Here is a 12,465-nt window from a genome sequence, read left to right as displayed (position 1 = left end):
CTAGGGAAGGGGGGCATGTACTGACATGAGGCTGCAGCGTCCTGCGCAGCCCACAAGTTATATATATAAAAAATTATTATATTTTTTTTTTTTTTTTTTTTTATATATATATATATATATATATATATATATATATATATATATATATATATAACAGAAAGGGGAGCCACCTACAGGAGCACTGGGGGGTTCCATACAGGCCCATCTGAAGCCGGCCTGTACCCAAAGGGTTAAACAGGGATCCGGCCAGGAGGGCGGCGCTGCGATCTCCTGGGGGCAGCCATACAGCCCCATCTGAAGCCGGCCTGTACCGCGGCGCTGCGATCCCCTGGGGGCACCCATACAGGCCATCTGAAGCCGGCCTGTACCCAAAGGGTTAACAGGGATCCGGCCTGGAGGGCGGCGCTGCGATCCCCTGGGGGCGGGGGAACCTCCCGGCGGGAAGAATTCCCGCCTGGAGAAGTTCCAGCCCCCTCCAACAGAGGCCGGAATTTTGCGGCCTAGTAATTGTAGGCCGTGAAGCCGGGGCCTAAATTATTAGCGGCGCCCGGCCGCGGGCCGGAAGAGCCGGGGACCCGGATAGAGCGCCGGGATCGCGGCCGTAAAGCCTGCGGTGCCCGGCCGACCGGAATGTTCCGACGGTCGGCCTGGGGCTTTTGAAGCATAGCGCTCATATTGCAGGCCGCGGGTGCCCACCCCGCTGCCCAGAAGCGAGGACCCTGCGCTCGGCAGCCATTTTACCCATGGAGCGGGCCCTGGCTTATAACAGCGCACCATGTGGCCAACAGCCACAACCACCTTGCCCTTGGGCCGGTGCCCGTGAGGGCAGAGGAGGGTCAGGAGCAGCAAGGCTCTGGCCCTGAAGCAGTAGCCGGTAAGAGGGAGGGGGACCCTGAGACCGGGTGCCTGTGAGGGTGGGATGCCTGCATAACCCCTCCGTCAGGGGCAGCTAGTTGCGGACCACTGCAGCTCCCCAGGCATTCTTCTTGTAGGGAGAAGGGTGCCAATGACCTATGGAGGCCAGGAGAGAGGGAGCAGAATGTCGCCCTGCGGCAGCCCAGGGGCCAGCCTAGGTCTAGCAGGGACAGAAGGGTCCATAGGCCCAGTATAGGGTCAGGCACGCAGGAGACCGGGGGGGACGGGGACGTTGGGCTGGAGCAGCCAATCTCTCACCATAGACGTCTTCACCCTCGGTCCGTTCCAGCAGGGTCGCCCCTTCAGCTACTGGCACCGTAGTGGCAGGACGCTGGAAGGGGGACTTGGCGTGCGGGCGACCCTTGCGCTGGCGGGATGTAGGGGAGCTGGGCTGCCCTGATCCACCTTGCCTTCTGTGGGGGAGGCAGCCGTGCGGGTGACCGGCACTGGCGCAGCTCAACCCCGGGAGAAACAGAGAGGTCTAGTGCGTCTCTGTTGTCCCTGATGATCTGGAACAAAAAGAAAAGAAAAAAGTAAAAATCTAAAATTTAAACAAGGAGAAACCAGCCCTGCAGAGCAGGGAGTGTCTTGCCTCCTTGGACACTAAGCAAAAACTGGCAGTCTCTCTCTCCAGGCTGAGGGTATAGCTGTGGAGGAGGGGCTTAACAGTCTTCACTTAGTGTCACGCCTCCTAGGGAGATGAGCTATACCCAAGGTCTTCTGTGTCCCCCAAGGAAACTGGGCGAGAAATAGCAGTATTGTAAGATTTCATGAATTGTATTTATTCTAAAGCACAGAATAAAAATGTAAATGAGATAATTTAAAAAGAACCCTGATCAAAATTAGAGAACACTTTCAGATACCTGCAAGTTAGGGTCCATTCACACGTCCGTAACGTGTTTTGCGGATCCGCAAAACACGGACACGGCAATGTGCGTTACGCATTTTGCGGACAGCACATCGCCGGCACGAATAGAATATGCCTATTCTTGTCCGCGGATTGAAAGTCCGGCTTTTAGACTCCCTGTCATCAATCTGGCGCAGGGCCTGGACGGACACAAGGATGTTCTTTTGAACAGCTCACTCTCAGACAGCAGCACTGTGCTTTCTGAGCGTCAGCTGCAGGGAGAAAGTCACCCTCCCTCCCAACCCTGCAGCTGACAGAAGTAGATTTTTACCTTCATTTTTTCAATCCGTCAGCTGCGGAATGGGAGGGGCATGGCCTAACCAGATCAGTGCGTAGTTTAGTGGGACCTGGGGGCGTGGCCTTTAAATCCTTCTTTTGAGGGGGGCCTGAATGGCCACCCTACCTGCCCCCTGAACTGTGACCTCCACAGCACCCCGCTCCCTTAACAGTGTCATCCATAGCGCCCTGCCCTTTTAAAGCTGACCTGCAGCAGTGAAGAAAAATGGCTGGGTTGTCATGAAAACCAGGAGTAAAACTGTATATAAAGACTAAGGATCTGCAAGCTTCTGTTGGCTGATAAGGGACATGTGACCGTGTGTATGGCAACTGGGATATGAAATTGTGTCGTAAAAAGATATCAAGTTGAAAGGAATCCATGTTCTTTATTATGTCAATACCAATTCCGCTTTTTGCTGAAGTTTTGTTTCTCTGTTAAGAAGTAACTCTGATTGCTGTAAAACTAATAACTGTAAGGTTTCTATTCTCTGTAACCCTGAATCTTATCTCTTTGGCACTACTCCCGGACAATATTCCTAATATGGAAGTTCCGTTTTTGTTTCTATTTCTCTGACTGTAGAATGAAACGTGTTAATATGATAGGTTAAATACATAACATACGATGATATGCTAATAAAGAGGGTAAAGCCCCCTCTATATAACCTGTGTGCATTAAAAATAAACCTCAGAGTGTTCATTCAGTACATCACTGTTGTGTCTTTCATTACCTACTGAGTGAAGCGCTCTCCTGATGTCAGAAAGGGACTCAAACCAAGCCGATACTAGAAGTTTAGTGCCAGGGGTACCAAGTGGGACGCTGTGATTCCTATCACAAGTTTCCCCCATAACAGTGACAAAAACAGTACCTGCACCTTTAATAACCTCCACAGTGCCCGCTCCTTTAACAGTGACTTCCACAGTGCCTGTCCCTTTACAATGACCTCCACATTGGCTGTCCCTTTAATAGTGACCGCCCCTTTAACAGTGACCACCACACTGCCCGCCCCTTTAACAGTGACCTTCACAGTGCCCGTCCCTTTAACAGTGACCGCCCCTTTAACAGTGAACTCCACAGCAGGCGTCCGTATAATAGTGGCCCCTTTCCTTCATGCATGTAGCGGTGTAGTTGTGCAGTCATACGTCATATCACTGAATATTTAAGGACCTGCGAACTGCTAAATCGTGTGATCAGTTGTTATAGAAACCTGGAGTAGGACCTTCGAGCTTCTATTGGCTAATAAGGGACATGTGACCGTGTAAAAGGCAGTTCGGATTTAAATGAAAGGCTTGCTGGCTTCTATTGGCTAATGCAGGTCATTTTTTGGGAATATCTCAGAAACGGCAAGTCCTAGAGAGCTGAGATCCGGTCTAAAACCTTCCCGGACACCTGATGTACCTGTGTGCCATATTGCCATATTTGGTGAAGATCGGTCCAGTCGTTTAGTCGCGCATAAAGAACGTCCAAACAGAAAGACAGACACTAATATATATATATATTTACACACATTTACACAGTGCCAGAGGATATGGTCGGAAGCCAAAAGTGACACCTGTGCTGGCCAGGAGGATAGTTAGAGAGGTGAAAAAGAATCCGAGGATCACCAAGTCCATCCTGGTGAATCTGGGCTCTGCTGATGGCAATGTCTCAAGGCAGACAATCAAACGGACACTGCACAATGCAGACCAAGGAGGCCGCCACTTCTCCTGATAAGGCACACGAAAGCTTGCTTGGCCTTTGCAAAAGCTCATCTGGACAAAAAAGAAGACTTCTGGTCTTCTGTGTTATGGTCAGATGAAACAAAAATTGAATTGTTTGGTCACAATGATGTTTTCTTCATTTGGCGTAAAAAAGGAGAAGCCTTCAACCCAAAGAACACCATCCCCACTGTCAAACATGGTGGTGGGAACCTAATGCTTTGAGGGTGTTTTTCAGCCAACGGACCAGGGAACCTAATCACAGTAAACGGCACCATGAAAAAAGAGCAATACATGAGGATTCTCAAAGATAACATCAGGCAGTCTGCAGAGAAACGTGGCCTTGGGCACCAGCGGATATTTCAGCATGACAATGACACAAAACACACAGCAAAGGTGGTTAGCAGACAACAACATTAACGTTTTGGAGTGGCCCAGACAGCGTCCAGACTTGAATCCAATTGAGAATCTGTGGAGGGAGCTAAAGTTCAGGGCGATGGCAAGAAGACCCTCCAACCTGAAAGATTTGGAGCTCATTGCTAAAGATGAATGGGCAAAAATAGCTGTGGAGACATGCAAAAAGCTGGTCTGCAATTATAGGAAGCGTTTGATTGCTGTAATAGCCAATAAAGGATTTTCTATTGATTATTAAGAAGGGTATGAATAAATTTGGACTGGGCACTTTTTGCTCAAATGTAAATAAAAGCTGAGAAATGTTTTTTCCCCCCACAATAATGCCTTTTATGCATTGTCTTATTATCTTTTGGAAGACATCTATGTCATTTCCCGTCAAAAAATTACTTGCTGGTTGAATAAAAGTATTTAACAGTATTTAAAAGGTTTAACAGTGACCTCCACAGTGCCCGCCCCTTTAACAGTGACCTCCACAGTGCCTGCCCATTTAATAACAGTGACGTTCACTGTGCCTGCCCCTTTAAAAACAGTGACCTCCACATTGCCCGCCCCTTTAAGTAGTAAAGAAAAATGGCTGGGTTATTATGGAAATCTGGAGTAAAACTGTGTTTATAGCAGTTGGGATTTGAAGAGAAAGAATTGCAGGCTTGTATTTGGAGGGGGGGTGCTAATTTTTTGGGAATATCTCAGTAACGGTACATCTTAGAGAGCAGCACCAATTCACAATGGTAGTCACGTGTGCTATGTCCCAGGGTGCAACTTCTTACCCAAAAATATAGAAGGAAATGGACAGCACCTCCAATAGAAAACCGTGATTTATTCAGGCACAGTGCCACTATAAATATACTCATTTTTATATGAGTTTCTGTCTGTCTGGATGTTCTTTATGTGCGACCAAACGACTGGATATATAAAAATGAGCTTGTCTGTCTATCTAGACGTCTGCCTGGACGTTCTTTATGCGCGACTAAAGGACTGGAACAATCTTCACCAAATTTGGCACACAGGTACATCAGGTGTCCGGGAAGGTTTTAGACCGGGTCTGAGCTCTCTAGGACTTACCGTTCCTGAGATACAGTAACATAGTAACATAGTACATAAGGCCGAAAAAAGACATTTGTCCATCCAGTTCGGCCTGTCATCCTGCAAGTTGATCCAGAGGAAGGCAAAACCCTGTGAGGTAGAAGCCAATTTTCCTCACTTTAGGGGAATAAAAAATTCCTTCCCGACTCCAATCAGGCAATCAGATTAACTCCCTGGATCAACGACCCCTCTCTAGTAGCTATAGCCTGTAATATTATTACACTCCAGAAATACATCCAGGCCCCTCTTGAATTCCTTTATTGTACTCACCATCACCACCTCCTCAGGGAGAGAGTTCCATAGTCTCACTGCTCTTACCGTAAAGAACCCTTTTCTATGTTTGTGTACAAACCTTCTTTCCTCCAAACACAGAGGATGTCCCCTCGTCACAGTCACAGTCCTGGGGATAAATAGATGATGGGATAGATCTCTGTACTGCCCCCTGATATATTTATACATAGTAATTAGATCTCCCCTCAGTCGTCTTTTTTCTAAGGTGAATAACCCTAATTTTGATATTCCCCAAAAAATTACCTACATTAGCCAATAGAAGCCAGCAAGCCTTTCACTTAAATCCAAACTGCCATTAACACGGTCACATGTCCCTTATTAGCCAATTGAAGCTCGCAGGTCCTACTCCAGGTTGCAATAACAACTAATCACAGGTTTTAGCAGTTCGCAGGTCTTTAAATATTCAGTCATACGGTACAACTACATTGCTACATGCATGGGGGGGGGGCACTATTAAACGGACGGCCGCTGCGGAGTTCACTGTTAAAGGGACGGGCATTGTGGAGGTCATTGTTAAAGGGCCGGGTACTGTAGAGGTCACTTTTATGGGGGAAACGCAATATCTTTTTACGACACATGGAAACATAAAATGAAATGGATGAAATATACCAGTGCGAAGGGGCGGGCACTGTGGAGGTCATTGTTAAAAGGGGGGGGACTGTGGAGGTCATTGTTAAAGGGGCGGGCACTGTAGAGGTCATTGTTAAAGGGGCGGGTACTGTAGAGGTCATTGTTAAAGGGGCAGGTACTGTAGAGGTCATTGTTAAAGGGGCGAGTACTGTAGAGGTCATTGCTAAAGGGGTGGGTACTGTAGAGGTCACTGCTAAAGGGGTGGGTACTGTAGAGGTCAATGTTAAAGGGGCGGTCACTGTGGAGGTCAATGTTAAAGGGGTGGGCACTGTGGAGGTCAATGTTATGGGGGGGATACTGTTGATATCTTTTTACGACACACGGAAACATGAAATGAAATAGATGGAAAAAAATATATAAAAAATTTATATTTATATCTTACTACCACTAACTGCAGCTCTTTTTTCAAAAATTAAAAATGTGCTCAGTAGCATCTGCACACTACTTATTTGTGCTCTGCAGCAAGCACACAGATAGTACATGCGTGCAAAAACTGTAGCATAAAAATTCCCTACACTGAACACTGGCTTAAAATTTAATTTATATCTATATATAGAAATATAGAACTCTATATATAGTTATATAAAGCCCTAACAAGCAGAGCCAGTTAAAATTACATACTCTTTTACATTATTGTTTGTACAGCCAAGTTATATAGAGCTATAACAAGGTGTCCAGATATGGGCCCTATCTCGGTATGCCTCTGTTTTCACATGGGGGTCTTTTTCTGTTGGATTTGGTAAGGGTACTTTCACACTTGCGACAGGGTGAACAGCCTGTAGGATCCGTCCTGCCGCAATTTTGCCGTGCCGCCGCTCCGTCCCCATTGACTATAATGGGGACGGGGACGGAGCTCCGGCACAGTACGGCAGTTCGCGGTGAGAGGCCGCCAGACTAAAAAGTCGGACATGCAAGACTTTTAGTCCGGCGGCCTTTCGCCGTGCTGCGCCGGAGCTCTGCCTCCGTCCCCATTATAGTCAATGGGGACAGAGTGGCGGTCCGGCAGCACGGCGAAATAGCGGAAGGATGGATCCGACAGGGTGAACAGCCTGTCGAATCCATCCTTCCGCAAGTGTGAAAGTAGCCTAAGACTAACAGGAAAAATTCTGTCATGCTTAAAGGGGTTCTGCACTTTCATTTAACTGATGATCTATCCTCTGGATAAATCATCAGCTTCTGATCGGCCGGGGTCCGACACCCAGGACCCCCGCCGATCAGCTGTTTGAGAAGGCAGCAGCGCTCCAACAGCACCGCGGCCTTCTCACTGTTTACCACCGGACCGCCGGCCCACTGACGTCACGACTAGTATCAACTAGCGTGGGCGGGGCTAAGCTCTGTTCACTTGAATGGAGCTTAGCCCCGTCCACGCTAGTTGATACTAGTCGTGACGTCAGTGGGCCGGTGGTAAACAGTGAGAAGGCCGCGCCGCTGCTGGAGCGCCGCTGCCTTCTCAAACAGCTGATCGGCGGGGGTCCTGGGTGTCGGACCCCGGCCGATCAGAAGCTGATGATTTATCCAGAGGATAGATCATCAGTTAAATGAAAGTGCTGAACCCCTTTAACTGGATGCCCTATTATGAAGATATCATACTCTGCAAGCAATGATGCTAGGGAAGGCCATCTTGTAATATGGTACCATAAGGAAAATCATATGGTACCACATGACTACAGCCTTGTGGTAAGGAGCTACAAAGACACTGTGTGCCTCTGTACAGCCTACTGTATATGGCTCTGCTGTGAGCAGAAGGACTGAAGGACAGTTTAGCTAATACACTGTGCAAATGCTTTTGAGTTCAGCTCAGACCTTTACATATTTTATCATCACTGAAAAAAACTAATTAAAAAGACTGTTAATGTAACATCTCATTCAGGAAAGAAATATAGGACAGAAATACCTCTGATTTTGATGACCGCTCATCAGAGTTAGAATCGTCATCTTCTACTGACTTCTTCACATCAGTATCTGGTTTGCTCCTATCAGTTTTGTTCCCTGGTTTCTCCTTAACCATTTTCTTTTCTGTAAAGGACGAGTTGGTGGCGACAGTGTTACTTGGGTTAGGAGGACCCCGAGGGGAAGTTCCAGAAGCTGCAAGTCCTTTGGAGTTGCCTTTTTTCAGCTTCTTGCTACTGGATTTAGGAGAGTCTATATTTGGTGGTCTTTTGCTTGAAGGTTTGTGCTCCGAAGGACCACCTTTCGGAGACATATATTCTGTCTTAGGATCTTTTAACGCTAATTTTTGTTCCTTAAAGGCTACTTTAATAGGTGCTTTCTCTTCCTTGAGAGGTTTGTTCTCTGCTGGTTTTCTGGAAGAAGAGGACTCCTTAACTTGTTTGCCAATATCACTTTCTTTACTTTTGCTTTCTGAGTCTTTCCTCATTCGCTCCCTGTGCTCTTTTGTAACTTTGTGGGGTTTTGATGTTTTGCTACTTTCTTTATTGCCATCCTGCAAAATGTTATAAGCAGTGTAGAAAACCGCATACTTTGTATCATTAATTAACATTGTTATTTTGTCAGTTTTTTTTTCAGTTTGCTGTGTATTGTGAAAGACTAACCTTTGATCCATATGATGATGGTTTGGCCTTCTTTGGGTCTGAAAATGCAGAGAGGGGGATTGTTGGCAACATGGGATAGTCAGGGCTTGGTCTTGATAAAGTCTCTGCTCCTTCTGGCATGACCATTACCTGAAAATTAAACTCCTGTGTATGAAATAATATGTTTCTAGGTAATAGAATTTTTTTTAGAACATGCTCATAATTTTTTTTACATTTCTGGTGTTAGTTGAAATACAGGTATAATAAAGACTCTGGTAGGTCTATTTTGCATGAATACTTGGACATAGCTGTTGTATTTAGATTTAAGGATGCAGTAATTAAACTTAGCAATTTATATTACACTACAGGCTTGTACAGACAGGGCTCCAGACTAAAAATAAAAAATAAAAAAATATCAAGGAGCCATTGGCTCCAAACCTGAAAAATTTAGTCGCCAAATTCAAAATACATATAATTATGGTATAATAATAAAAAATAAAAAAAAAAGTCTTACCTAGGGTTGTCACGATAATAAAATTTTGACTGTATTTCAATACCATAAAAAAGTTTTGCGATACTCAATATCACGTGAAAAAAATAAACCACCAAAAAAGCCACTTGCATTCCACATTTTATGGAAAGTCTGGACCTTAATAGAACAGTCCGATCCTAATTTTTGACGGGACAAGGTGACAAAAAAATGGCAAATTGCACGTTTTTGTTTTTTTTTTCCTGTTTCGGCGTTCACCACATAGAAAATATTTTTCAATATTTTAATAGTTCGCACTTTTTTGGGTGTGGTGATATAAAATATATAAACAATTAATAAATATTACATATGTAAAATTGGGAAAGGGGGTGATTTAAACTTAATATTTAGGTGTTTTTCTTTTTTTTTACCTTTTTACTTTTTTTTTTTCACTTTTAATTTAATAACTATTTCCCCCCTTAGGGGCCAGAACCTGGGATCTTTTCATCCCTTGTCCTATTCACCCTAATAGAGCTCTATCAGTGTGAATAGGACCTCACACTGTCCCTGCTGCTCTGTGCACACAGCAGCAGGGAGCCGACTATGGCAGCCAGGGCTTCAGTAGCGTCCTGGCTGCCATGGTAACCGATCGGAGCGCCAGGATTACACTGCTGGGGCTCCGATTAGAAGCTGCCACTGCACCACCAATAAGGAGGGGAGAGGGGACCCTGTGGCCACTGCCACCAATGATTATAATAGTTATAATACTGAGGGGGGGGGGGGGGGGGGTTGGGGGCGCACTGCCCCACCAATGATTCTACTTTATAATACTGGGGTTAAGGGGGAAGGGGGGGGTCGCACTGCGCCACCAATGATTATACAGTACTTTTTAATACACAGCCCCTCCCCTCCTCCTCCCTGCTATCAGCCCATTGGTGGCAGCATCAGAACAGGGGGGAGAAACTGCCTGCCCCTCCCCTGTACTGCTGAGAAGAACATGGCACGCACTGACAGCAGCGCGTGCCATGTCAGTTTAACTCGTGTGTGAAAGCGGCAGAGAAGCGGAGGGTCTAAGCGCAAATGGCGACTAGACTACAAAGTCTTGTCGCCACTTTGCAATTCTAAGTCGCATTGGCGACCATTTTGGTCACCATCTGGAGCCCTGACAGACATAAAAGACTACATTCAAATTAATATGGGGGTTACATAAAAGGGTTATTTAGTCTGGCTCAATATGACCAAGGCCTCTTCACACGAAACATAACTTTACTAGTGTTTACACCCTCCTAATACAGCACACAGCCATTTTAACTATATGTGCTCACCCCTCCAGCTTTCACCAACTTCCTGAGAAACTCCTTGGTAGGATTGTTGAAAGTCAATTTCTCACAGCGTAAATGATTTACTGGTGGATTTCCCTCAAGATTCAGAAACAAATCATATGTAAAACATACTTTTTTTGGTTCTTCCTGCAGAACAAGTACAATAATACATTAGTAACATGTTCCAAAGTCAAACCTACAATGAAAATGAAACTCTAGATATACACATTTTACCTTGTTTTTAAAATACACTTCAATAGGTAAAATAAAGCCAGCATATCCAGATTCTTCCACTTTATATGGCGGTTCCTTACATACTACCAAAGGAAAGAGAATCAGAAAACATTACATGATCAACACGACTCTACTATAATAAGTGGCAAAGTAAACATAAGCTTTATATTTCATTAACTCCTGCACGCATGGAGCACTGCATGGACCTTTTCAAGAGCTTCTGGTCATATTGCTATAAACTACAAGCATGCGGATCAGTGTCCTGATGCAAATACCACAACATTTCATTAGTGACCAGGAAAGGTTTAACCCCTTAACACTGATTTATCTGTCTGTCACAGGTAAGGGTCCATTCACAGGTCAGCAAGTGTTTTGCGGTCCGCAAATTGCGGATCCGCAAAACACGGACACCAGCCATGTACGTTCTGCATTTTGCGGACCGCACATGTCCGACACTTTAATAGAAATTCCTTTTCTTGTCTGCGGGGCTGCGGAACGGAAGTGCGGATGCGGACAGCACCCCGTGTGCTGTCCGCATCTTTTGCAACCCATTGAAAATGAATGGATAGGCACCCATTCTGCAAAATAGCGGAACGGATCCGGATCCATTTTGCGGACGTGTGAATAGACCAGGGGTAGGCAACCTCCGGCACTCCAGCTGTTGAGAAACTACAACTCCCAGCATGCATACTTGTTCTGCTCTTCTAAGAACTCACATCGAAATGAATGGAGCATGCTGGGAATTGTAGTTTCACAACAGCTGGACTGCCGAAGGTTGCTGATCCCTGGAATAGACCCTAAGTGTTAGTTAATGCTCTATAAAAGGGTGGGGAAAAAGTCAAAGAAAATAACATTGTCATTGCTCTTCGAACAGAGTTAATTGAAAAAAAAAAGCTCAGTCCTGAAAGCCCAAAATAGGATGAATAGGATGAATCCTTAACGCCAACTGACATAACTGCGGCTCTCCCCTGTACAGGGCGGGCTGATCGGGCTGGTGCAAGAGCTGCGCCCCCATGATCAGCGGCACGGACCCAGCAGTCACTGACAGCTGGGCCCCTGCTGCATACGCTGGCATCAGTGAAAACACCAAAATCTGCGTATTAACCCTTCGTATGCCGTGGTCAAAGCGTACAGGTTCCCTCCGCTTCCCCATTGGGTCCCCGCGCTGCAGTGACCCAATGGCAGAGAAGGCAGCCCGATGCCTTCCATAGGCATCAGGGCTTGCCTTTTACAGAAGCCTGTGAGATCCAGCCCCTTAGGCTCTGTCTCACAGGCATGCTATCAGCATAAAAGCTGACAGGCAATAAATTACAATACAGGATGTATTGTAAAGCATTGCAGAGGGGATCAGACCCCAGAAGTTGAAGTCCCAGAGTGGGAAAAAAAGTGTTTTTCATCGACAAAATAAAAAAAGCAACTTTCCCAAAATAAAAAAACACACAAAATTGTAATTAAAAAGATGATAATTTTTTTTTTATATTTGGTATTGCAGCTTCCGGCTCTATAAAAATATCACATGATCCACCCCCTCACCTAAACGCCGTAGAAAAAATAAAATAAAAACTGCTAAAACAAGCTTTTTTTTTTTGGGGTCACCTTACATCACAAAAAGTGCAACACCAAGCGATCAGAAATTAGTATGCCCCCCAAAATAGTACCAAACATTCACCTCATGCCACAAAAAATGAGTCCCTACAT

At 45.6% G+C, this 12,465-nt stretch overlaps 1 protein-coding gene across 2 annotated transcripts in view; it reads right to left on the bottom strand.

The window, feature by feature from the left end:
- The window catches only part of MLLT1 (MLLT1 super elongation complex subunit), a 285,107-nt gene that overhangs the window by 50,522 nt on the left and 222,120 nt on the right, over positions 1-12,465 (bottom strand). The window contains exons 3-6 of one of the 2 annotated variants that reach the window (XM_040417782.1): positions 10,768-10,850; positions 10,537-10,680; positions 8,764-8,907; positions 8,106-8,654 (exon numbers count right to left, since the gene is read on the bottom strand). In XM_040417782.1, coding sequence (XP_040273716.1) covers positions 8,106-8,654; positions 8,764-8,907; positions 10,537-10,680; positions 10,768-10,850 — 920 coding nt within the window. The remainder of the gene's footprint in view (positions 1-8,105; positions 8,655-8,763; positions 8,908-10,536; positions 10,681-10,767; positions 10,851-12,465) is intronic. The other variant, XM_040417783.1, reaches the window with a different exon arrangement.

This window comes from Bufo bufo, chromosome 2 (assembly GCF_905171765.1).
Source record: "Bufo bufo chromosome 2, aBufBuf1.1, whole genome shotgun sequence".
NCBI lineage: Eukaryota > Metazoa > Chordata > Amphibia > Anura > Bufonidae > Bufo > Bufo bufo.
This window is presented reverse-complemented; position numbering and strand designations above follow the sequence as displayed.